Below are 24,407 nucleotides of genomic sequence, written 5' to 3' on the forward strand. Positions count from 1 at the left end.
CATACTACCCAAGTTACGTGTAGTATGTAGTATATATCAATGATTAGGTAGTATATATATACTAATTTTTGGGTAGTATGTACCATGTTTTGAGTATGCTCTTTTTTATGTACAAATATGTACGTATTTCACAAATATAACAAAAAACTATGGATTCATATGCACACTTTTCACGTAACTTGCTTTGAAATATCTTAGATATAGTATATGAACATATTTAAAATAATAAAATAATATATATAGTACCACATGGTAGTATATGAGATATGTGGGGTAATTACCACCAGGTGGTAGGATGTATTTTCCTATATAGGGCCCGAAGAGGCGTTCCCGAGATCTGAACAGAGAAAATCATACCGGCCCAACTTGCCCACGAAGAACCTCCCGAACGACCCATTACAAAATCCACGACCTTCTCCCCCCCACCTCGACGAAAACAGATCACGCGCGTCGTGACCGGTCTTCCTACCCCCGCCCAGCCTCCCATCTGCCGCCGCCCCGCCCAGCCTCCCACCCGCCGCCGAGCCCACTCCCCGGCGAACTGCCCCCCGCCGCCGAACCTCCGCCGCCCACCGCATCCGATGACCAGCGCCGCCCTTGGCGACGTGTAGGTGCCACACGCAGGGGCCGTGACCTACCCATGGCGCTGCTACGACCTGCCCAGGGCGACGCCGCCGCCATCTGCCACCCGCAGCCGCCGCCGCAATACTCCAGCCGCCAGGCACCATGAGAGCCCCGCTCCCAGCACCCCGCGCCACCTCCCATGCCCAACCTCCGTCCCTCCCGCCAACCTCTTTCCTCCGGCCACCCGCACGGCTAACCACCACTGGTGGGGATTGCTCTGCACACCAAGTTTGCAGCCACATCCGCTCCTTACTGCCACAATTTCTCCAACGATGCCACCCAATGCGCTGCGTCGCCTTGTAATGGCACAGGCCACACGGGATCCGCGCCTCACCTGCGGGTTGGCTTGCGTCGGCCGCCGAAGCCCGCCGAGGTGATGCCCACTTCTGCCTGCGTCTCCCCGCACCCCTCCTACACACCACAAAGGGCGAGGGAGAGATTAGATTGTTGATGTCGCTGTTCTTCTACTACATATTCAATTCAGAAAAGTTCAGCTTCGCGCAGGATGGAAGTTAAACTGGTGGGGGCACTGGCAACAACGGCGTTTCACTTGATTGTAGTTTCTGCGTTTTTGCTACTGCCAGCAGATGAGAAGAATGGCCATCACCAAGCTACTGCTGCTACTGCTTGTGTTTGCTTGCATAGTTAATTTGGGCGTTACCAGGAAGAAGATAAAAGCTAAAAAAATATGGAGTGAAAGAGATAAACGAGTAGTGTGCCTACGTGGTGTGGATAAGACACGTATGTTGTGTGAGAGGATAAGGAATGTGTGTGACTATTTAGTGATAAAAATAACTTGTGGTTCAGATAAAAAGCAAACGTTCTATTTACCTAGTGTTCACGGTCAGCTATAAAGCTTGTATTTTTTTAACTCTGATTCGCACTGGAACTTTATAAAAGAATTGGAAATTATTTTCCATAATGTTATTACTTACTCTAATGTTTTCACTACTTACAGTACAAAAACAAAAAATGAGAAAGGTTAAAGTTCAAAATACGAAGTACTTGGCAATAAAAGAAGAAAAATAACATTCAAGAAAGTCAAAATCTTGAAGGAGAAAAATAAAGCAGATTTCATTCCGTCTCTCACATAAAAACACATGGGAAAAAACTTATAAACTTGAAACATGAATCATGCAGGGACGGAAATGAACTTTTTCTCCACATGTTCATGTTTCAGAAGTTTCGAAGTTCACATGTGTCAAATACAGAAGAAATTCATCAAATATAAAGGGACAACACATATAAAGAAATAGATTTTCCCTATTTCTAAAAAATAAAACCAAGAAGGTAAAAATAAAATAATAGAGCAGTTGATGCACATTAAAAATTTGGAATTTTCTCGTTTCTAGAAAATAACCAAAGTTTATAAAAGTTTGATTTTCCTCGTTTCTAAAAATTAAGAGAGAAGGCCAACTCAAAATAACAGACCAACACAAAAAAAGTTTATAAAAACGGATTTAAAGAAAACTAGAAAAATTGAAAGAACCGAGAAGGTCAAAAAACGTAGAAGTTCAATTTGAAATAACCGAGAAGGTCAAAAAAACCTAGAAGTTCAAAGGTAAAAAACGAGAAAATTGTTTGCTTATTTAAAACCATATTTTTCTCTAAGAAGTTCAAAGTAAAATAAGAGAGAAGTTTAAAGGTTAAAAAAGCTTAGATGTTTTCTCGTTACTAAATAACAAAATGAAGAAGTTGAAATTAAAGAAAAGGAATTAAAGAATCGACCATGAAGATCAAAAAAATCATGTTTATTTAAAAATCAAAAACAAAAACTTTACTCAAAAAATAAAAAATGTGAAGCTCAGATTAAAATAATACAGAAGTTCAAAGTATATTAAAACCTAGGATTTAGAAGTTCAAAAACAAAAACAAAAACAAAAACAATGTCATTTTGGGCATTTTCCCCCAATACTAAAGATAAAAACCAAGAAGTTCAATTTTAAAAAATGAAGTAGTTTAACACATATTAAAAACTCAGTTTTTTCTTGTTACTAAATAATAAAACCAAGAAGTTCAATTTTTAAAAGCAGAGCAGTTTGATATTTATTTGAAAACTCATTTTTTCGGTTACTAAAGAATAAGACCAATAAGTTCTATTAAAATAAACCTAGAAGTTCAAATTTAACGAAGGGGCTCGATGTCTATCAAAAAGTAGGTTTTTATCGTTACTAAAAGAAATGAAACCAGTAAGTCCAAATTAGAAAGATGGAGAAGTTCGATGATTATAGAAAACTCAGATTTCCCTCGTTATTAAAGAATGGAAAACAAGAAGTTCAAAAATTAAATAACAAGAAGGTCAACTTTTAAAAAAAATAGAGCGCATCAAAATTTCATAAAAATGATTAAGAAAAAACCAGGAAGTCCATATTACAAAGATGGAGAAGTTCGATGATTATAGAAAACTCAGATTTTCCTCGTTATTAAAGAATGGAAACAAGAAGTTCAAAAATAAAAAACAAGAAGTTCAACTTTTAAAAATAGAGCGCTTCAAAATTTCATAAAAAAGGATTAATAAATAAACCAGGAAGTCCATATTAAAAAGATAGAGAAGTTTGATGATTATAGAAAACTCAGATTTTCCTCGTTATTAAAGAATGGAAACAAGAAGTTCAAAAAAACAAGAAGTTCAACTTTTAAAATTAGAGCGCTTCAAAATTCATAAAAAAGGATTAAGAAAATCAGATATTTTCATGTAACCGAGAGAAGTTCAGATTGATAACTGTCAGAAGTTCACGTACTACACGGTGCGCATTTGTATTAAAAAAGAATAAAAAAGCAAAGGCTAATTATTTTGTTGTTATAATTTCAAGTCCTCCGTCGAAGAAAGTTAAAAAAAATTATTGTGAGAGTGGTTTGTACAAAAGGAATATCATTTGTGTAACACTAACGAATGAATGAGAAAATTACAAACGAAAATACGTCACAGAAGTTCAACGTGAAAACAGTAGGAAGTTCAACTACTACAGTGAATGAATTTTAGATGAAAAACTTTTAAAATCGTCGCGAGTATGAGAAAACGATCAACACGAGAAAGTTGCGTGTTTACAACAGTTTTCCATCGGTATATCACTTGCTCAATTTCGGTGAGTGAATGGAGAGCTACGAGCAGTGGATGGAGATCTATGAGCAAAAAAAAGCACATGAAAAACAGAGTGAAGTTCAAGTAGACCTGCCGAGAAGTTCACGTTCTTCACGTGGTGCATTTTTGAAGAATCTATTTCGCGATAAAGGTAGAACGAATGATCTCGCCATTTTCTAAATTACTTGAAAACGGCTAGGAATCACATAAAACCGTCAACATGAAAAAGTTTCGCATTTTCCTTAGCTTTTCAACGATATATTATTTGCGCCATTCCGATAAAGTTTGTAGAAATTACGGCAAAAATACGTTTTTAGCCATTTTCAAAATTGACTTAAAACAATAAGGAATTGGGAGAAACAATATATACCAAAAAGTTTTGCATTTCCTCAAGCTTTCCAACGCTATATCATTGGTTGCATTCGGACATACGGTTCATAAAATAGATCGAAAATACGAACTCGGTGGAGCTTGTACCATTTACTAAATTACTCTTAAACCGTTCAAAATTAGAAAAAACTTTCTACATGAAAAAGTAGCGCATTTTCATAAGCTTTCCAACGCCATATCTTTTGCCTCAATTGGATTAGCCATTTAGAAATGACATCGAAAATACGAACTCGGTTGTTCGGTTTGCGAATTACGATTTTCCAAATTATTCCTTAACCGTAGGGAATTAGAGAAAACTTTCAACATGTGGGAGGAGCGGTTTTGCAGCAGCTTTCCAATGCCATATTATTTTCCTCATTCTGATAAATGGTTTAGAAATGCGATCGAAATACGATTCACGTTTTTTGTATGAAGAAAAAACGGTTTTCAAAACTGCTCTTAAACCGCTTACATTTTGCCAAAAATTTAACTTGGGTCATGATACTGGTGTCCATAGCTTGCCAACGGTATATCGCAAGCCCCATTTGGATAATGTTGGCGGAAGTTCAACCTAGCACTGGGAGAAGTTCAGGTCGAACAACTCAGGCAGTAAAATTGCAAAAAACGCAATTTCATCACGACCGAGAGCAAAATCCGCTAACGAGCGAGATTCCTATTTAAACTGGTATTTAGTTGCTAAAAACGTTTCTAGATTACACTAACATCATATAGAACACGACTAACAAGAATAATTCGCGGGGGAAGCCACGGTTGCGAAGATAGCCCGAAGGTCGTGTTCGTACAGAGGGAAAGTTCAGGCGCGTTACTCAGGCCGTTCAGGTTGTGAGCAGAATATTATTCTGATCCCGTGATCAAAATAGTGTTTATGTATGTATGTGTGTGTATATATATATATATATATATATTCTCTATAAAATTAAAAATATAAAATTGTGTATATTTTTTATTTAACCACACAACATGTTGATAAATTTAATTATAGAGTTATTTGTTATATATATTATGGAAAAAGTTTTATTTTTCCTTTTTGAGATAATGCCCTTCAAAATATGATGCATGATTTCTTTAAATGTGTTTTCTAAATAATATATTCATAGTGTGTGTGTGTGTGTGTGTGTGTGTGTGTGTGTGGTTACTTAAATATCTCAGCACAGATATGTAAATCATACAGTTCAATAAATATCTTTGGCATGGTTCCTAATGCGTCTATAAGGCTTTTATGAGGAGCTTACCATTTAATGGTTAGTATGCTACTTTAGTGGCTGTGAAATGTGTTTCACATGGTTTAGTTAGTTTGGTAATCTATTGGACATCTTGTGTTTTGCTTTGAACTTGATACTGAAATGACACCAATATGTTAATTATAAACCATACAAGTGATCGTGCTTGTTTTATCCAGTAAAATTCATCTTATCCCATGAAATCAAACATACTAATTAATCCACCAATACCATAAAACATAAATATAGTGTAGTTAAAGTGAAATGTACGTCATTTACAGGAGAGAGGCTACCAAACGGACTAAGCTAATGGTTGCATCGATTAGATTGACTTAGTTTTTACCCCTCTATTGATCTATGTCATGAACTTGCTTCTGCATATCTGACCTTATTTTTATTCAAGGTGTTACTTACACTCTTAGCCATAATAGCCTTATTTTTATTCAAGACGTGAACTACACTCTTAGCCATAATAACTAAATGTCTAGTGGTTACTAGCATATAGGTTGGGGCATGGGTGTGCGCCATGTTTGCCTAAATTAATGGAATCTATACATCTAGACAACTTTTTTTTGAATCCAAATGGTCTGAACTAGACATCTATCTATATATATATGTGTGTGTGTGTGTGCAAACATTCACAAAGATTCATTGGCAACTGGACATTTATATCGATCCTACTATAGAAATATGAGCTCGACAGAAATTTGACTATTACACTAAAAATGTAACTAGCCAGGAAGTATTATTGAATAAATCTCGATAGTATTACACATTCAAATTTGAATTCAAAAACCTGAGGAGAACACATCACATGGGAGTACTGGGATAATAGTAGGTGGTCGTTGTGAAAGAAAAGTGGTGGCTCCTTTCTGCTTGCATAAAACAGGCTTGGAAGTACCTGGTAAGACCAATGTCTTGATAGTACCATAGTTGACCATTGCAATTCTCAATAGGAACTTATGCAGAGATCTTGCTTGCTCTCTCGTAAGAGTGGTTAGGTAACCCCAGGTATAAGGGTGAAGTAACCTAGCAATAAGTATTTTCCTCAGTAGAGAACCAAGGCTTATCGAACCAAAAGGAGTTCTTATAGATAAGGAAGTCACGGGTACCTGCACGCAAAACACCATACACTTGTCCCCAACATGTCAAGAAGGTTATCAACCTTCTTGTCCTGCTAGTTATAAGATTAAGTTGCACGGTATGGTAGGAATTGTTAGATAGATATATAAAAATATTTTTGGTAGAGTTTTTGGTAAAGCGAAATAGACCCCTCGGGCATAGGTTCACTAGTGGCATCTCTCCAAGCATACAAGTGTAGCGTGGTAAACAAATTACAGTTGCGCGGTGATTAAATTGTAGTATTTATATTTATGACTAGGATTATTCATGGTATAATCTCGTATAGGCATTACACCCGTGATATGTAGACCGTTATGCAACTACATCTACAACTAATACTCCACCCCAAGATTGCTATCCAACATGCATCTCGAAGTATTAAGTTCATGAAAAACAAGGCATTTCAGTAAGCATGATGACATAATGTGGATAGTGAAAATATCATCCAAGTGTGTGATACGTCTCCAACATATCTATAATTTATGAAGTATTCATGCTATTATATTATCCTTCTAGGATGTTTTATATGCATTTATATGCTATTTTATATGATTTTTGGGACTAACCTATTAACCTAGAGCCCAGTGCCAGTTTCTGTTTTTTCCTTGTTTTAAGTTTTGCAGAAAAGGAAAACCAAACGGAGTCCAATTGACGTGCCAATTTTTGATGATTTTTTTTGGACCAAAAGAAGCCCCCGGAGTAAAAGAGTTGGGCCAGGAGAGTCCCGGGCTGCCCACGAGGGTGGGGGGCGCGCCCACCCCCTGGGCGTGGGCCCCTGCCTCGTGGACAACCCGGAGACCCCCCCCCTGACGTGGGACCTACGCCAAAAAATCCTATAAATACTGAAACCTCCAGAAAATAACCTAGATCGGGAGTTCCGCCGCCGCAAGCCTCTGTAGCCACGAAAAACCAATTGGGACCCTGTTCTGGCACCCTGCCGGAGGGGGGATCCCTCACCGGTGGCCATCTTCATCATCTCGGCGCTCTCCATGACGAGGAGGGAGTAGTTCACCCTCGGGGCTGAGGGTATGTACCAGTAGCTATGTGTTTGATCTCTCTCTCCCTCTCGTGTTCTTGAGGTGATACGATCTTGATGTATCGCGAGCTTTGCTATTATAGTTGGATCTTATGATGTTTCTCCCCCCTCTACTCTCTTGTAATGGATTAAGTTTTCCCTTTGAAGTTATCTTATCGGATTGAGTCTTTAAGGATTTGAGAACACTTGATGTATGTCTTGTCGTGCTTATCTGTGGTGACAATGGGATATCACGTGATCCACTTGATGTATGTTTTTGTGATCAACTTGCGGGTTCCGCCCATGAACCTATGCATAGGGGTTGTCACACGTTTTCGTCTTGACTCTCTGGTCGAAACTTTGGGGCACTCTTTGAAGTTCTTTGTGTTGATTGAATAGATGATTCTGAGATTGTGTGATGCATATCATATAATCAGACCCACGGATACTTGAGGTGACATTGGAGTATCTAGGTGACATTAGGGTTTTGGTTGATTTGCATCTTAAGGTGTTATTCTAGTACGAACTCTATGATAGATCGAACGGAAAGAATAGCTTCATGTTATTTTACTATGGACTCTTGAATAGATCGATCAGAAAGGATAACTTTGAGGTGGTTTCATACCCTACCATAATCTCTTCGTTTGTTCTCCGCTATTAGTGACTTTGGAGTGACTCTTTGTTGCATGTTGAGGGATAGTTATATGATCCAATTATGTTATTATTGTTGAGAGAACTTGCACTAGTGAAAGTATGAACCCTAGGCCTTGTTTCAACGCATTGAAATATTGTTTGTGCTCACTTTTATCATTAGTTACCTTGCTATTTTTATATTTTCAGATTACAAAAACCTATATCTACCATCCATATTGCACTTGTATCACCATCTCTTCGCCGAACTAGTGCACCTATACAATTTACCATTGTATTGGGTGTGTTGGGGACACAAGAGACTCTTTGTTATTTGGTTGCAGGGTTGCTTGAGAGAGGCCATCTTCATCCTACGCCTCCCACGGATTGATAAACCTTAGGTCATCCACTTGAGGGAAATTTGCTACTATCCTACAAACCTCTGCACTTGGAGGCCCAACAACGTCTACAAGAAGAAGGTTGCATAGTAGACATCAGTGTGATAAATAAACCATCATTTTATCCTTAGTGGCAACAATACAATATGTGTCTGTTCCCTTTGTTCCACTAGGATGAATCACCAAAAAATTGAACCCATTACTCTGCACCAATCCCTCTGAAGAACTACCCATCAAACTTGGCAAAAGAAGACAAATGTATCGGAGAGCATACAAAGCTACTTAATTATACAACAAAGTAACTTCAAAAGATTCAATAGAATTCAATGAACAATCTGACCATAAAGTTAAAACTCATCATATCCCAACAAACACAACACCCATTACATCTTATGGATCCCGATCATGTGAGGCAGCTCAGGGGAACTTTGTTGAATCACAAGGTAGAGAAGATGACATCTAAATACTGCTCTGGACCGTAAGGTCCTAAAGGAACTACTCACACATGGTCATGAAGGCAGCAAGGTTGATGAACAAGCCTCCCATGATGGATCCCCCCTTTTGCAGGGTGCCGAAACAGTCCTCCAGATTGGATCTCCTCGGAACAGGAACTTGTGGTGGCGGAAAAATTCTGATAAAATTGGTACGTAGTGTTTTGGGAAATATGGAATTTATAGGTGAAGAATGGACGGAAGGTGGTGAACAGGCGGCCCACGTGACCTCTCAGTGCGGGTCACCCCCTAGTCGCACCACCTGGTTGCGTGGGGCCCCTGGCTGGCACCCTCGACAGGTCCCAACACTTTCTGGAATCTTCATGACATGAAAATCGTATTAAATCCTCAGAATTTTTAAAACTCCATAGATATGGATTTTCTGAAAAGTTAGACATGCAGAAAACAACAACTGTCTCTAGCCACTAATAGGTTAGTCCAGAAAAATAATATATATGCTATAAAAAGTATTCAAAAGTGATATTATAATAGCATTGAAAGATTGAGAAGATAGGTCTAGTGGGGGTGAATAGACACTTAAAAAGGCAAAGGTGTAGTTTTTGATTTTCTTGACAATTAGGCAGATTTTGCAACTAATTAAGTTGCAACCAATACTTTCTACACATGCATATCTAGAGATAGGGCAACGGAAATTGTACAATATGCAAGTGCAAATAAAGTAAAGGGGGTAGAGATAGGAAGATCAAACGCAATGAAGACACGGTGATTTTTGGCGTGCTTCTAATAGGTGGTGCTATTGTAGATCCACGTTGATGGAGACTTCAACCCACAAAGGGTAACGGTTGCGCGAGTCCATGAAGGGCTCCACCCATGAAGGGTCCACAAAGAAGCAACCTTGTCTATTCCATCATGTCTTACACCCACGAAGGACTAGCTTCACTCGGGGTATATCTTCACAAAGTAGGCAATCTCCTTGCCCTTACAAACTCATTGGTTCAAATCCACAAGCTTGGAGGCTCCCAAGTGGCACCTAACCAATCTAGGAGACACCACTCTCCAAAAGGTAGTAGGTGTTGTTGTTGATGATGAACTCCTTGCTCTTGTGCTTCAAAAGGTAGTCCCTTCAACACTCAATCACTATCTCACAGATTTGGCATGGTGGTGGGAGAAGGATTGGAGAGGAAAGCAACTTGAGGGGGCTAAAAATCAAGGATCAAATGGTTGGAGTGGAATGCCTTGATCTCAACACAAGTTTAGGTGGTTCTCTCTCAGAAAATTGATACGGGAAGTGCAGTTTCATCCTGGTTGCTCTCTCTGAGAGTAGGTGGTGTGGGTGGGGTGTATATAGCCATCACCAAAGATCTAGCCATTACAAACTTTATGCATAACTTGGTTACACCTAATTGAAATCTCGATGAGACGGACATGCGCAAAAGATTCGAACATTAGACGTTTCTGTGATACCGGATGGATCCACTCGGTGAGACTGATTAGAGATGACCTAAGCAGTACCTCATTGCATTAATTCCGATTGGTTTCACTTGGTGATTCCAAAGTGAAATCAATTGGGTACAGAAACCTGGCACATGCACTTTAGTGGGACCGAATGTCATCTTGGTTGTACCGAGTTTCTAGGGTTTGACTTATGGCACTGTCTTCAGTATCTCGGTGGGTCCGGATGGGAGATTTTTAGTGGGACCGAGAATATACTTAGGGTTTTCGAAAGTTTGGAATGTGGGAAAGTGGTTGAGGGTTTTGGAGCAATATCTCCAGGCACTTGAGCAAATGACTCATGGTCAAGGCCTCATCCCCTTTAGTATTGGCTTTCCTGTGGACTCAATGTGATCTTTGATCACTTAACAAAAACTATAGTGTCGAGGCTCTTGCCAATGCTTGTCCTTTGTAGCTTGAGGGGTCCACTTCTCCATCCATCTACAAGCCAATGTTGAACACTTCCTGAAATATTCTAGATGAAAATGTTAGTCCAACAGCATGTATGTTGACATGAATTACCATCACCACCAAGGGAGCAAATGTGCTTTCAAGCATGAAACAATAAAAAATAATAGATATGTTTGAGACCTATAAAAATGCAAAAGTCATAGCTCGAAAGTATCAGGGGAAGAATTAAACCCAAAATATCCGGAAGTACCATTTATAAAGTATGGTCAAAGGTTCTAGAGCTAAGAAAGGAATGTATCAAATGAGTTTGGCTCGGCAGTACCAGAACAAAATGAGAGTCAGTTCCGAACAGGGGGAAATTGGTTTAATTTAATAAAGTAGTACAGCTCAAGAAAACATGGTGGTGCCGGGGCTTAGGAAAAACTTAGGTGTAGAGTGGCTAAAATGGATAGTTCTTAGGACCTTTGGCTTAGGATATTTTTCATAGAGTTCAAACCAGATTACATTTGCTTGTGCCCCTCTTGATAGTGGTTGTACTACACTAAATGTGAATCTTGGTTCACCAAAATCTTATAAATTACAAACAAAAGCTTGAGGTAGACACCTTGCTCAAAACATGGAGGTAGTGGCCACAAATGGTATCCACAAAATTATAGGGACTAAATTCTTGAAATTAAACTTGATAAAAAGTTAGTCTGTCAATTGGTTTGGCATTAGTCACCAAAACCCAACAGGGGTATCTAAGAGATGGACTTTTAGTCTCCCCCTTTTTGGTGCATTAATGACAACACGATTGAGTATATCACGAAATGGTAAAGATGTGTAAGTTTAGGTACTCAACACATATTTTGACCCCCCCCTATTTGTGTGCATTATTTGAATTTTTCTTTTGGAATGTAGATGCACATATCATTAGGTAGTGTGAGAACATCAAGTATATGACACAACAACACTTGTAGTAAAGACATCACTTGTAAAAACACAAAACAACACTCTCAAATATAGCATGATATAACAATATGCATGAACAAGTAGCATGTCATGAGGGCAAGCATAACACAAGAATATAGTTTACAAAGACATACAAACAAGATCACACATTATCTTGCAATAGAAACAAGTCTTGTAACTATCAAACCAGTACACACACACAAACAAACACCATGACTAACTCTTCTCTCCCCTGAAGCAAATAAGATCTTAAAGTAGTACTCTTCTCTCCCTCTTTGACATCAAGGACGCCAAAAAGTTAGAGAAGATTACTATCAAATCCACAAGCCATGGACTAGGAAGATAACTCTTTGACGAAATGAGATCTTTGTCACATTCTTACTCTTCTTATGCATCACTAGGGCTGGGAGTGGCTTCCGAGTCTTGAGATTCCGGCTTTTCTTCTTCTACTGACTATTCAACAATTGAGGTGGCAGTAGGTTCTTCTGCTTGTGGAGGAGGGGAATGGACTTCACTATCGGGTAGTGGTTGTTCTCTTTACTTGAGCAACCACTTGTTGATGCATTTTTTATCTGATCTTTGTATTGCCTAAGCTTTTTTGAGATAAAAGCTATAGTGAGATGCACATCAATATTGACTTCAGTTTTTAAAGAACATAACATGATGTCCTTTGTCTTAGGTTTGCAAATCTTTCTTCAATGGACATAGAACCTGAGGAAGTTCTTTATCGATCTTTTGCTTACTTAGTTTCTTGATCTTGTTCTTTCGAGCTTAAGCTTTTTAGGATCAAACATGTCAATTTATTTCTTTGGATTATGACAATGTGCTCATTGTCCATGACAAAAACTTGACCTTTCACTACATGATTGATTAAAATTTTGAATGAATGGACCAAATTAATGGAACATTGTTCTCATTGTCATATGCAACAATCTTTATACTTTAAAAATATAGATGGTTTTTCTAAAACCAAAACACTTTGGGCTTAATCCATTAATTAAGAAGAGAGCTACCTAGTTAATTAATGGAAAAACAGGCACAACTCGTTGATCAGGCACATAGAAGATACATCAATCACACCACTTCAATGAAAACCTCATCGATGTACCACATTTGCATAATCGTCATCACTGATGTCCGAGCGAGCGACTTCAAAATCTTTGCAGACAACCACCGACCAAGCCCACACCATAGAGGTTGCTCGAAGCCACAGGAACATCCGTGCCAAGCATAAGAAGTTGCTTGGAAAAACCTTGGATCTTGATATGCTATCTCCAACCTTGGGGTCAAAAATGACTCTCAAGAGGTAGTTAACTGTAAAGATCCTTCATGGAGTCCAGTTGTCATTACAAGATTTTCATTTATGTTTGAACACAAGGTCACACTATATAACCGTGCTATCTTCTCCTTATTGGACATTTCCTTCTAATGTACAGTCTCAAAGTTTTGATTTTTGCTTGTGATTTTTTTTGCACCTCAGGAAACTCACATATACTTGACTTGTACACCTTGCCATTTAACATCTATTGGTAGGATTTATCTAACACATCTTCAAACTACATCGTGGTAAATAATTATAGAATTAGCTCTTCATTCAAATCTTGTTGGAGAGCCATCAAGTCAGACACTTTGCAGTTCTTGCGAATGGTATCAAATACTTCCTTGGAGTCAATATACTCCCAATCTATTCATCTCATTTCAAAACTTTAGGATTCCTTTGCGACCAGGGACGGAGCTAGGAATTTGGTGTAGGGGGGCGAGTTCCTAACTTGAGCTCTTACATACTGATGAGCTTCGACCCAGCCAAAAAATATTAAGACTGTATAAAAGGCCAAAACTGAAACCATGTTTTCATTGATGTAAACACTAGAAGAAGACTACCAAATTGTCCATCTTCGACAAGACAACTTCATTTTGTATTAACTTTATATAGCAAAATTAGGTACGTTGTACTACGAATAATTGATTCCAATCTGATTTTCATGTCCATCAATCGACGATCATTCATGTTAGACAAAATAAATTAAAATATTTGAAGTTGATGAGAGGGGTTGTACCATGGAGGCGGAGAGGAAGTCATGCATCTTTAGGTCCATGGTGGCTCCTCGTGATAGTGCTTCCCCTAATGAACCCCTAATTCATTTTATGCTGGCTAAAACAATGATCAGGCTGATAATCACCTTTAGCAGGAGTAGGGTTGTTCTCTTGGCTAGGTTGCAGATCGTTTGGTTTGCATCATGTTCACATGGGTGACAGCTTGAACCAATTGGCATAAGAAAAATAAAAAATAACCAATTGCCATAAAAAACTATGAATTGATTCATCTCTCTTCATCTTCATGACTACACAAACACAATTAGAGAATTGAAAATTTTCGAATTAGTTTTCCTTGTATGTAGTTCTATGAGTACATCATAAGACACTAAGTCATCTAATCCTAAAAAATAAACTAACCCTTTTTCCTCGCTTGATCGCTGTCAGCCGGCCGGAATGTGCCTGTGGATCGGCGCAACGGCGCATGCCCGACGGTAGATGATCTACTAGGCGGCGGCGGCGAGTAGGTTTTTCCAATCGCAAGAAGCCAATAACTAGCAGATTGGAAACAAGGGGCCAAAGGAAACTACCGTGTACGTGCGTGAGCCTGGGTCCTTATGTTTTACGGTGGGCTGCTTTTTTTAGACAATCATGCGAAGCTTTTATTAGACCGTCACAATGTTTACAGGGACGAAAGTAAGATCACCGGGGTGGCCTAACCAGACATGGCGACCAATCCCTAGTCTCAAAGCATGCTTCGCTAGATTGTGAGCTTCGAAATTCAAGCTCCTAAATTCATGAACAAAAGTACATAAAATTAAAACTATTAGAGTACTCTATGATCTCATGTATAATTGCCCCATAGCTCGGGCTACTCTTCTGCTTGATATCGTTCACCACTTCCATGCAATCGGTCGCCACGTGAATCGTTTGCAATTGGAGATCCTCTGCTAGTGCCATCGATTCCCTGACTGCCATGGCTTCAAGTGTCAGAGGGTCAGAGATACCCTTGAACACGACGGTGGACGCACCAAGAAAGAGCCCCTCCCTGCTCCTGCACACCGCTGCGACCGAGCCAACGCTTGAACTTCCCATGCAGGCCGCATCAACATTTATTTTGGATGTGCCCAACGGCGGCTGCAACCAATGAGTTGGTCGTGCCATTCTGGCCTGCACCACAGTATTGCTCATGTTCTTGACCACTTGAAGATCGCTCGGGAAGGAGTTAATGAAAGAGTGTGTTGCAGACGGACTCTGGAATATATCCTCATATGTAGCTTTCCTCCTAGCTGCGCACACTGCCCACAAGGTAACCGTCATACGTACAAAATGTTCATGCGAAAGGCCATCCTTCAGAGCAAAAATCCATTCCCTTGCATTTTCACCATCTTGCTGACTCATATGTTCGACAAGAGAATCGTCAGATAGAGCCCATACACTGCTTGACATCGGGCACTCAAGCAAAGCATGCCTCCATGAGTCCCTAGCACCGCAAAACACACATGTGGATGTAGTCGACATGTTTCTATGGTGGAGTAGTTCCGCTGTTGGGATAGAGCTGCGTGCAAATCGCCATAAAAACAGCTTCACCTTCGATGGCACATCCGTCCTCCATAACTTAGCCCATTCATTACCCGTGTTTCCAGATGCTGATGTGGTGTCGCCACTTCCATGCTCTCCCTCTAGCCTTGCTTGCACAATCAGTCTATAGGCCAACTTTACACAAAAATTACCCTTCTTCTCGCCACTCCATGCCCAGAAGTCTTCCATGTTGCGTGTACATAGAGGTATAGACAATATTGCTTCTTCATAGACAGGTAAAAAGACAGACATGACAAGCTGCTCGTTCCAAGTGGCCTCCTGGGCATTGATAAACTCCGACACTAGGCGCGGCGGATTCTGTATTAACGGCGACACCGGTCTCATCATTCCCGGTCTTGGAATCCGGTTTTGTGTCCAAACTTCTGTCGTTTGCCTGTTGCCAATTCGCCGGACTATACCCAACTTTAGCATATCCCTTCTGTCCAGAATAGCTCTCCAGATTTGCGAGGGTCGGCCCCCGAGCTCCGCCTCCAGAATGGACGTCTCGGGGAAATATGATGCCTTCAAAATTCGTGCACTCAGTGATGTTGGTTCTGTCAAAACTCTCCAGGCCTGTCTTGCTAGTAGAGCTAGGTTAAAAATCTCCATATCCCTGAAGCTGAGTCCCCCTAGGTGCTTCGGACGTATCATAGTATCCCATGCCACCCATGCTACTTTTCGTTTTCCGGCCTTACTTCCCCACCAGAATTGGCGAATGATGGAGGTTATGTTCTCACATAGTCCCCTCGGAATCCTGAAACAGGCCATGGAATAAACCGGCAGTGCTTATGCCACTGCCTTGATTAGCACCTCCTTTCCTCCTACCGACAGAAGCTTCTCCATCCATCCCTTCACCTTCTCCCACACCCTATCTCTCAGGTACCTGAAAGTATCCATCTTTGACTGGCTGACGTCAGTTGGCATACCCAAGTAGCGCTCATTTAGAGACTCATTATGAACGTTCAGAGTTGCCTTTATGCTCTCTCTCAGCTGTTGTGGACATCCCTTACTAAAAAATATTGAAGATTTATCATGGTTGATTTTCTGCCCCGAAGCCTTACAATAAACGTCCAATAGGTTTGAAACCGCTACTGCCCCCTCATTACTCGACTTGAACAACAACAGGCTATCAGCCGCAAATAGGAGGTGATTTACAGCCGGAGCTGAAGTTGCCACCTTGATCCCACCCAACACAGATGACTGGGAACTGGTTTTAAGTAGGCACGAAAGGCCCTCTACTGCGATCAAGAAGAGGTAGGGGATATCGGATCTCCCTGTCAAATACCTCGTGATGGTGTCAAAGACTCGAGTTTCTCTCCATTAAATAAAACTGAGAAAGAGACTGAACTAATCATACTCATGATAATGTCTACCCACTATTGTGCAAAACCAAGCTTGATCATCATTGCTTTGAGATACGCCCATTCCACTCTGTCATATGCTTTCATCATGTCCAACTTCAGAGCGCAATGGTTGTTTGACCTGGACCTGCTCCTCTTCATAAAATGTAAGAACTCGTAAGCACAAATAATATTGTCAGTTATAAGCCAGCCTGGAACAAATGCAGACTACTCCTCAGATATGATGTCGGGCAAGATAATTTTTAACCTATTTGCAACAACCTTGGAGGCAATTTTGTATATGACGTTGCATAAACGGATAGGCCGGAATTGGGTAAGAAGAGTGGGGTTCATCACCTTGGGAATAAGCACAAGTACTGTATCATTAACACACGCCGCACTCTCCTCCCCTCTGATTATACGAAAAACTGCTTCCGTAACTTCATCACCACATATATCCTAGTGCCTCTGGTAAAAATGAGTTGGGAAGCCATCCGGTCCCGGTGACTTTGTAGGGCCCATCTGGAAAAGCGCCTTCTTCACCTCATCTTTTGTATATGGAGCCGTTAGCATCGCATTCATCTGTGGCGTTACTTTCCTGGGAACACGTTGGAGCACACGATCCATTTCTGTCACCCCCTCCGTTGTGTACAAGTCTCTATAAAAAGCGGTAACCATCTCCTTCAATTCCGCCGGGTCCTGAACATGAACTCCCAACGAGTTTGCCAAGGCTTTAATCATATTCTTCTCTCTTCTCATACTTGCACGCAAGTGAAAAAATCTGGTGTTTTTGTCTCCTGACGCCAGCCACTCAATCCTCGATCTTTGGCGCCACATTAACTCTTCTCGGTGATAAAGCTCTACCAGTTTATCATTAAGCTTGATCTCCAAGTGTGACGGTCCTGCTCTACCTGGTTCGCTTCGCAGTCATTCAAGTTCGGCCGTCAACTTCTTAATCTCCTTCCTAACGCTGCCAAATGTATCTCTATTCCACTTGCCGAGATTGGATGCCACCTTCTTAAGTTTGTCCTGTAATTCTACAAGACTCAGAGCCGGTGCAACTCCTCCCCAACATTGTTGCATTGTTTCCTTCCACGAGTCATGAGTCTCCCACATCACCTCATATCTGAAAGGTGGTTTTGGGGCCGGGCGCACCTGCTCTTCCGTCATACTGATGAGTATCGGGGCATGGTCTGATGTAGCAGCTGTTAGGTGCTTAACCGACGCGGAGGGAAACCTTGTGATCCAGTTAACAGATGCTAATGCCCGGTCCAGACGGACCCGAGTGAAGCTCCCTCCCCATGACCTTTTTCTCGAACGTCCAAAAGTTTCCTTGATAGCCCAAATCCTCCAACATGCAGACATCAACCGCCTCACGGAACCCTTGGATTTGCGCATTACTACATTCTCCAATACCTTCTTGTTCTTCTGGACGTAGCACCTCATTGAAATCCCCAAAACATACCCAAGGGAGCTCGCTCAAACTAGCAATGCCCTTCATTGTGTCCCACGTCTGATGGCGTAGGTGTGTTTGTGCTTCTCCATAAAAACATGTGGCTCTCACAGAATCAGACCCCGGCTCATCGATCTTACAATCTATATGATACATAGAGTACCCCAAAATCTCAATTTTCATTGGATTATTCCAAAAAATTCCAAGGCCCCCACTACGGCCCTGACTGCTTACAACAAAAGCGTTATCATAACCAAACGAACTCACTAGGTTTTCCACCCTAACTCTATCAATTTGAGTTTCAAAAATACAAAGAAGGGTGGGGGCAAATTTCCGCACTAGCTCGCGGATTTCCTGAACTGTCGCGGCTTTGCCCACGCCGCGACAGTTCCAGCTAAGGATACTCATTGTGCCCGGCAGTACTCCGCCCGGGAGTCCGCCGATGTTGCATCTGATGTGTTGTCGTTCCTCACGCTGTTGCCCTTTTCCTGGTTGAACTTCTCCACTGTTTGATCAAACTTGGTCCGCTTCGGGTCTTGTTTTGGCGGCGGACTAAGCGGTACCTGCGGCGGAGGCAGAGCCAGCACCCCGTCCCCAACTCCACCACCCGTGTTGGTCACCTGAGAGCTGGTCATTGTGATTGGATCCGCTTGGGTTCGCTTCCTGTTTCCATCAGCCTCCTCCATGTCAGCATCGTGACTACCGCTGCCTCCAGAATACTGCCCAGTCTTTGTTGGAGCCTTGCGAGTTGTTGGCTTGGTTTTGCTCTTCGCCTCGCCCGGACCCGGTCCTGCACCTCTGAACCACGTGGCCTTCAAGTTTTTGAATACCAGCGCTGAAGGAGGGTGAATGCCATCCCCATGTTCCTTAAACTGATGCCCCAGCCTTCCACAAACTGCACACCAGTTTGGCAATCTTTCATATTTGACCCGAAAAATCAGTCGCTTCTCACCGATCTTAAGCGATACGGTGTTTTTTAGCGGCTTGGTGACGTCCACCTTTACACGGACCCTGAAGAAGTTTCCCTCAAAATCATGGGATGCAGTCTCGGCATAGACTAGCTCCCCCAACTTCGCCACCAAAGAAGGTATCTGCGATACATAGCCGTCTGGGAAATCATGTATCTGTGCCCACATCTCCAGCAGGTCCAATTTGATAGATGACGACTTAGTGAAGCCATCATACTCTGCCAGGATCACAGCGTCACCCCGAAAGTTCCATGGACCTTCCAGCATCACTCTTTCCCAATCTCCAAGGCACGAGAATTGCAGAGTGTAGAGATTATCCTCAAGTGGGCGTATATTGACCCTCTGCGCCAGATCCCATGCTGATTTCATGTTCTTGTAGAACCAGAACTGACTATAGGTTTTCTCCGTGTGAACCCTAGCAATTGCCATCCACCTTGTAGCTTCTGGCTGTAGAGTTTTTTGATCTACAACCACGTCATCTAGGTCCTCCTCCGAGAGACCCAACTCCCTCATCATTGCCTCCAGATCCTCTTGATCTCCCGATCTAGAAGCTTTTGTCGCCATCGTTAGTCCCTTGCCCGATGAAACTTTCTCGCCGGGCCTTGACCTAACCCTAGACCTCCCACTGGACTGCCTTCCCCCGCCAAGATAGGGTAGCGATGCAGAGATCGCCCCGTAATCGATCCGAGCAGGGAGGGGCGAGACGAGACGGGATCAGGGAAGAAGAAATCTCAACAGCGGCAAGAACGCCGCCAAGAGGACTAGAACCCTAGCGAGAGGAAAAACCTAAAAAAAGAACTGTTATTCTTTTCTTTTTCATCTTCTAATATTTGGGCCTTTGACCTGCTACCTGCTGCAATGAATACATGGTCTTTGACCTGCTGCCTGCAAGTGCGTACATGGGCTACGGAAGGCACAGGGGTCAGGGGCGAGACAACCACGAAGCGTGTGCGTACACAGAAAAATCTGCTAATACCTCATCGCTATTAAAGGGCAACGTGATCGGGGGGGGGGGGGGGGGGGGGGGGGGGGGGGAGGGGTCTCGCCCCCCCTCGTCCCCCCTTGGAATCGTCCCTGTTTGCGACAAAACTATTTCTAGAAATCTTGTTAGATTCTCTTATTGAATCATGGATGAGTTCTATTGCTTCTTCTAGAATAAGAACAACTTAGTCTTGGTTCCTTGCATAGTTATGCAGACATGTCTTTTTTTTGAATGCAGACATGTCTTTGTAGCCTATAGCAATGACATCGACAAAATCCCTTGAATGTTCTCTTGGATATCTTCATTCGACTGACTGGATTTGCTTCTTGTAGCCCTCTTCATAATTGGGAGATTCTTCATTTGTTCAATATTGGCATTTTGAGTCGGTTTTCTCTTATAGATGACCCATCATCCTTTTGAGCTTGAACATACAATTTCTTTGTGCCTTGTAAGGTTTCTTCAATTTCATCCTCAGTTTCTTTACCCTTCCCTTCTTGCTCGTTGGAAAAAACTTCATGGGCTCGGGGAGTAGGCAGAATAGCCTGTTGCAATCCATCTATTTGTTTCGCGTTCGTTTCAACTAGAGAAGTCGCTACGTTCCGACAGACGATCAGATCGACCGAGCAGAAGCTAGTCGCGTACGTACGTCTACGCAAGAGTTAGGCCAGAATCAATTAAGCTGCCAGCCTACTAGCATGCACGTACACTGCTGGTACTTGAAAATCAATCAAGCTGCTTGCGTCTGCTAGCTTGCACGTACGTATTGTTTTTAGAGGATACGAGCTACAGTTGTAATACGATGTACAAACACGGCCGACAGCCTTGGAGCCGCCGTGCATGGGAGGTGGCAGCGGCAGCGGCCTCGGCTCACCCACGCACGGGAGGAGGATACGGCCGGCCGCTTATCGGGCACGGGGAAACTCGGCCCCACAACATGGATACATGGAAGAGCAAGAAACCTATACGCACACGTACAGGAGGTTATGTTGTGTTTTAACTTCCAACACAGATTTTTTTTTCCCTAAAAAAAAACTCCCAACACAGATCCCTCCCCCCTCCCCGTTTTTTTCTGTTCGTTCATGTCCCCTTCTCTTCTCTTTTCTGGTGACATACTACCATCAAGGGCAAGATTGTCATTGCATGTGCCATTTAATATCATTCGATGGAAAAATGGATGAAAGGGTCACATAGGGCACAAAACGAAGTTTAAGTGTCAAAAAGAGAAGAAAATAATTTAAAGGGCCAAAAAGAGAAGCAAATTTTAAGAAAGGGCCAAATAAGAAATTCTCTCCCCAAGTATTGTTGCCATTATAACCTTGTCCTGAATAGCTGTTGCCCAAACTCATTTTTTTTTTAGGAAAGAGGTTTGACGTGTTAGAACTGTATATGTATTGCCCATGTTCCCAACATTGCGGAAGCTGGAATTAGGAGCTTGGGTTTTTTCTGCTCCTGATGATTCAGCAAATGAGCAAAAGGCCTCGTTCTTTTCCTTTGTATCCATGCAGCATTTCTATGAACTTGTTCGGCGTCGATACGACGATTTCTTCAGTCCTTTTGGTCCAGTTTACTGCTCAGGCAAGAGGGAAAATCTGTTGGGTTCTCTGAAGATAATAGGGTTACAAATTTGCTCAGGCCTGCTATGAACAGAGTCCAGATGCAAAAAAAAGAAAAATGCAGATTACACTAGCATAACTTGTGAACTTCACATTCTGTTGTACTGAACTTACATACACAACTACTAGTAAGTTGCTCGATCGAGTTGCACACACGTGAGCATCAGCCAAAAGTGCTCCGGCGTACGTGCTGGCTGCTGGTCAGGCGAGGAGCTTGCGCGACTCGGCGTACCATCGCGTGTAGCAGCGCTCGAGGTTGGGCCAGTCGGTGTCCGGGCAGGCGGCGAAGTGGTGCAGCCACAGCGCCAGGGCCTCCTCCTGCTGCTCCCACCGCAGCTTCTCGATCAGCTCCTCCAGCACCGTCACCATCTCCGCCCTCTCCCTGCCGCTCAGCACCGGCGCGTCCGTCCCGTTGCTGCCGCGGCAGAGCAGCGGCAGCCACGACCGCAGCATCTCCATCCGCTGCTCCGCCACCGCCGCCTTGCCCTCCTCCTGCTCGAACTCCGCCGAGTTGGCGTGCCTGAACAGGAACACTGCACAGACAGTTAATGGCGTCCGCGTGCGTGAGAGTGCGTCTTCTTCCCTTCGAGCTCTTTTATGGTACCCCGCGTCAAATATTAGCCATCCATTCTTGAAATCTAATGGTGACGATCGATCTGTACTGCTCCAATTTGCCAATAGAATCGCAAGCGGTATAGCTTGCACCGCTTCTCTCCCGTCCTCCAGTATACAAATCGCGAGGGCATTTTGGGAGTAAAAAGTTTCAGCCCGCCGTCTCGCCCTCTGGGGACTGGTCCGCCGTGACAAGGCCGGCTGGGCCGGCAAGGTGCAGCACCTTCGAACCGACTTTTACGCCTTCCGGACATCCGATGCCTCCCGGCGCACGCTGCTCGCCAACGACGGCGGCCGGCCATGCCAGGCAGGCGAGACCATGGCGGCTGGCTGCGGGCTGCCCCGGCCTGCCCTCTCGGATCACGCTGTCCGCGGACGGTGGCGAGGCGACCCGAGGCTGCGGGACTGCTTGCGTGCGGGAGGCGGGAGCGGACGAGCAGCTACTGCGGGGCTGCTTGCGTGCGGGAGGCGGGAGTGGACGAGCAGCTACTGCGGGGCTGCTTGCGTGCGGGAGGCGGGAGCGAACGAGCAGCTACGGCGGTGCTGCGGGGCTGCTTGCGTGCGGGAGGCGGGAGCGAACGAGCAGCTACTGCGGTGCTGCGGGGCATGCACGACGGCTGTTGCTGCGAGCGTGGAGCGCGAACGGGCGCACGCGTGGCTGGGTGTGTGCATGCGAGACGAGCTCCAGTGACTCGTCCATGGCGGACAGGGTGCCGGCTTCAGCGAGACGACGCTACTGTATATGAAAACGACGGGAACGAATAAGACGAGCTCGAGGAGGAGGTCGTGGTCAAGGACGACGGCTCGGGGGGCACCTCCGTCCAGCAACCAGAGCAGAGGTCGAAGGAGACTGTGGAGGAGTCGTGGGACATGGCGGCGGAGCTTGCCGTCTTGGTTTCCCATCGCCAATATCCGCTGACCGACGACGTCGCTAAGGTTCCCATGACAGAAAATTTATGTCTATCCTACCCTCAGGAAATCAGCGGTCAGATTTTAATATACCGCTTCCTCCCTGTTACCAGTATAGGGTACCGTAAAAACTCTCTCTTCCCTTCGGAGTTTCTCAAGGAAGGAAGGAAATGGTTTGCCCGTAACACGTACCAGCCAGCCGGAGCAGCGCGACCTGGAGAGTGGGCTCGGCGACGAGCGCGCGGCTGCCGAGGCGCGACGCGGCGCCGAACTGCACGGCGGCCTCGCGCGCCGCGCCGCACTCGGCCATCTTCTGCCCGAGCCACAGCAGCTCGGCGGCGAGCTTCTCGGCCGCGGGGCCGCCGAACGCGTCGTTGCCTTCCAGCGCGGCGACGGTCGGCCTCCACCACCGCACCCCGGACCTGACCGCGCGCACGGCCAGCTCCATCCCGGGCGGGCCCCACTCGCCGCCCGCCGACGCCTCCAGCTGCCGCAGGGTGCGCTCGAACGCCCCGGCCAGCGCGGCGCGGGTCACTGCGGCGACCCGCGCGCCCACGTTGTTCTCGTCGAGCAGCCGCTCCGCCAGCCCGCGCACCAGCTCGTGCTTGCGGGAGGCGACGGGGAGCCGCGACGCAACCCAGAGCACGTGCCCGAGCGCGCGCTCCACGCAGGTGGACGCCACGGCGGCGGTGGCCCCCGCGCCCGCGCGGTCCCCGCGCAGCGGCGGCGGCAGCGAGGGCGCGAGCGAGGGGGGCGGCGGCGGGGGCGGGGGCGAGAGCGCGGAGAGGAACGCGAAGAAGAGGGAGATGAAGGCCTGCGTGGCGAGCAGCGCCAGCCGGCGGAGCACGGACAGCGCGCGCGCCGCGGCGACCGGGAGCGGCAGGAGGAGTATCGTGGAGGTGGTGGTGCCCTGCTCGCTGGACGACGGCGAGAAGGCCGAGAGGAAGCTGGCGGCGAGGGACACGAGCGGGTCCATGGGTGTCCGGAGCTGGTGCCGGCGCTGCTGCTGCGTCGTCTCCATTCGACCGATCTCCAGAAGAAAGTGATCTGTGAGGTGGAAGAAACGAAGGCGTTTGCTTGCTTATCCAAGCCACTGCACAGACCCAGGTCGAGCGTGCTCACACATACG

At 44.3% G+C, this 24,407-nt stretch overlaps 1 protein-coding gene across 1 annotated transcript; it reads right to left on the reverse strand.

Moving 5' to 3' along the window:
• Window positions 1-21,706: 21,706 nt before the first annotated feature.
• Window positions 21,707-24,314, reverse strand: LOC123145593 (uncharacterized). Its single transcript, XM_044565057.1, has 2 exons — window positions 23,471-24,314; window positions 21,707-22,290 (listed from the first exon to the last, which is right to left on the reverse strand). The coding sequence occupies exons 1-2, from the start codon at window positions 24,297-24,299 to the stop codon at window positions 21,959-21,961; spliced, it is 1,161 nt and encodes a 386-aa protein (XP_044420992.1). The 5' UTR covers window positions 24,300-24,314; the 3' UTR covers window positions 21,707-21,958.
• Between the last annotated feature and the right edge of the window lie 93 nt (window positions 24,315-24,407).

Source organism: Triticum aestivum, chromosome 6D (genome assembly GCF_018294505.1).
Source record: "Triticum aestivum cultivar Chinese Spring chromosome 6D, IWGSC CS RefSeq v2.1, whole genome shotgun sequence".
NCBI classification, from domain to species: Eukaryota; Viridiplantae; Streptophyta; class Magnoliopsida; order Poales; family Poaceae; genus Triticum; species Triticum aestivum.

What these genes read in the sequence shown, in the direction of transcription:
- LOC123145593 (XM_044565057.1), bottom strand. Translation starts at nt 24,299, where the DNA reads ATGGAGACGACGCAGCAGCAGCGCCGGCACCAGCTCCGGACACCCATG. An exon ending in CGCGCTGCTCCGGCTGGCTG is followed by an intron (nt 22,291 to 23,470) that starts GTACGTGTTACG and finishes CTGTCTGTGCAG; the next exon opens with TGTTCCTGTTCAGGCACGCC.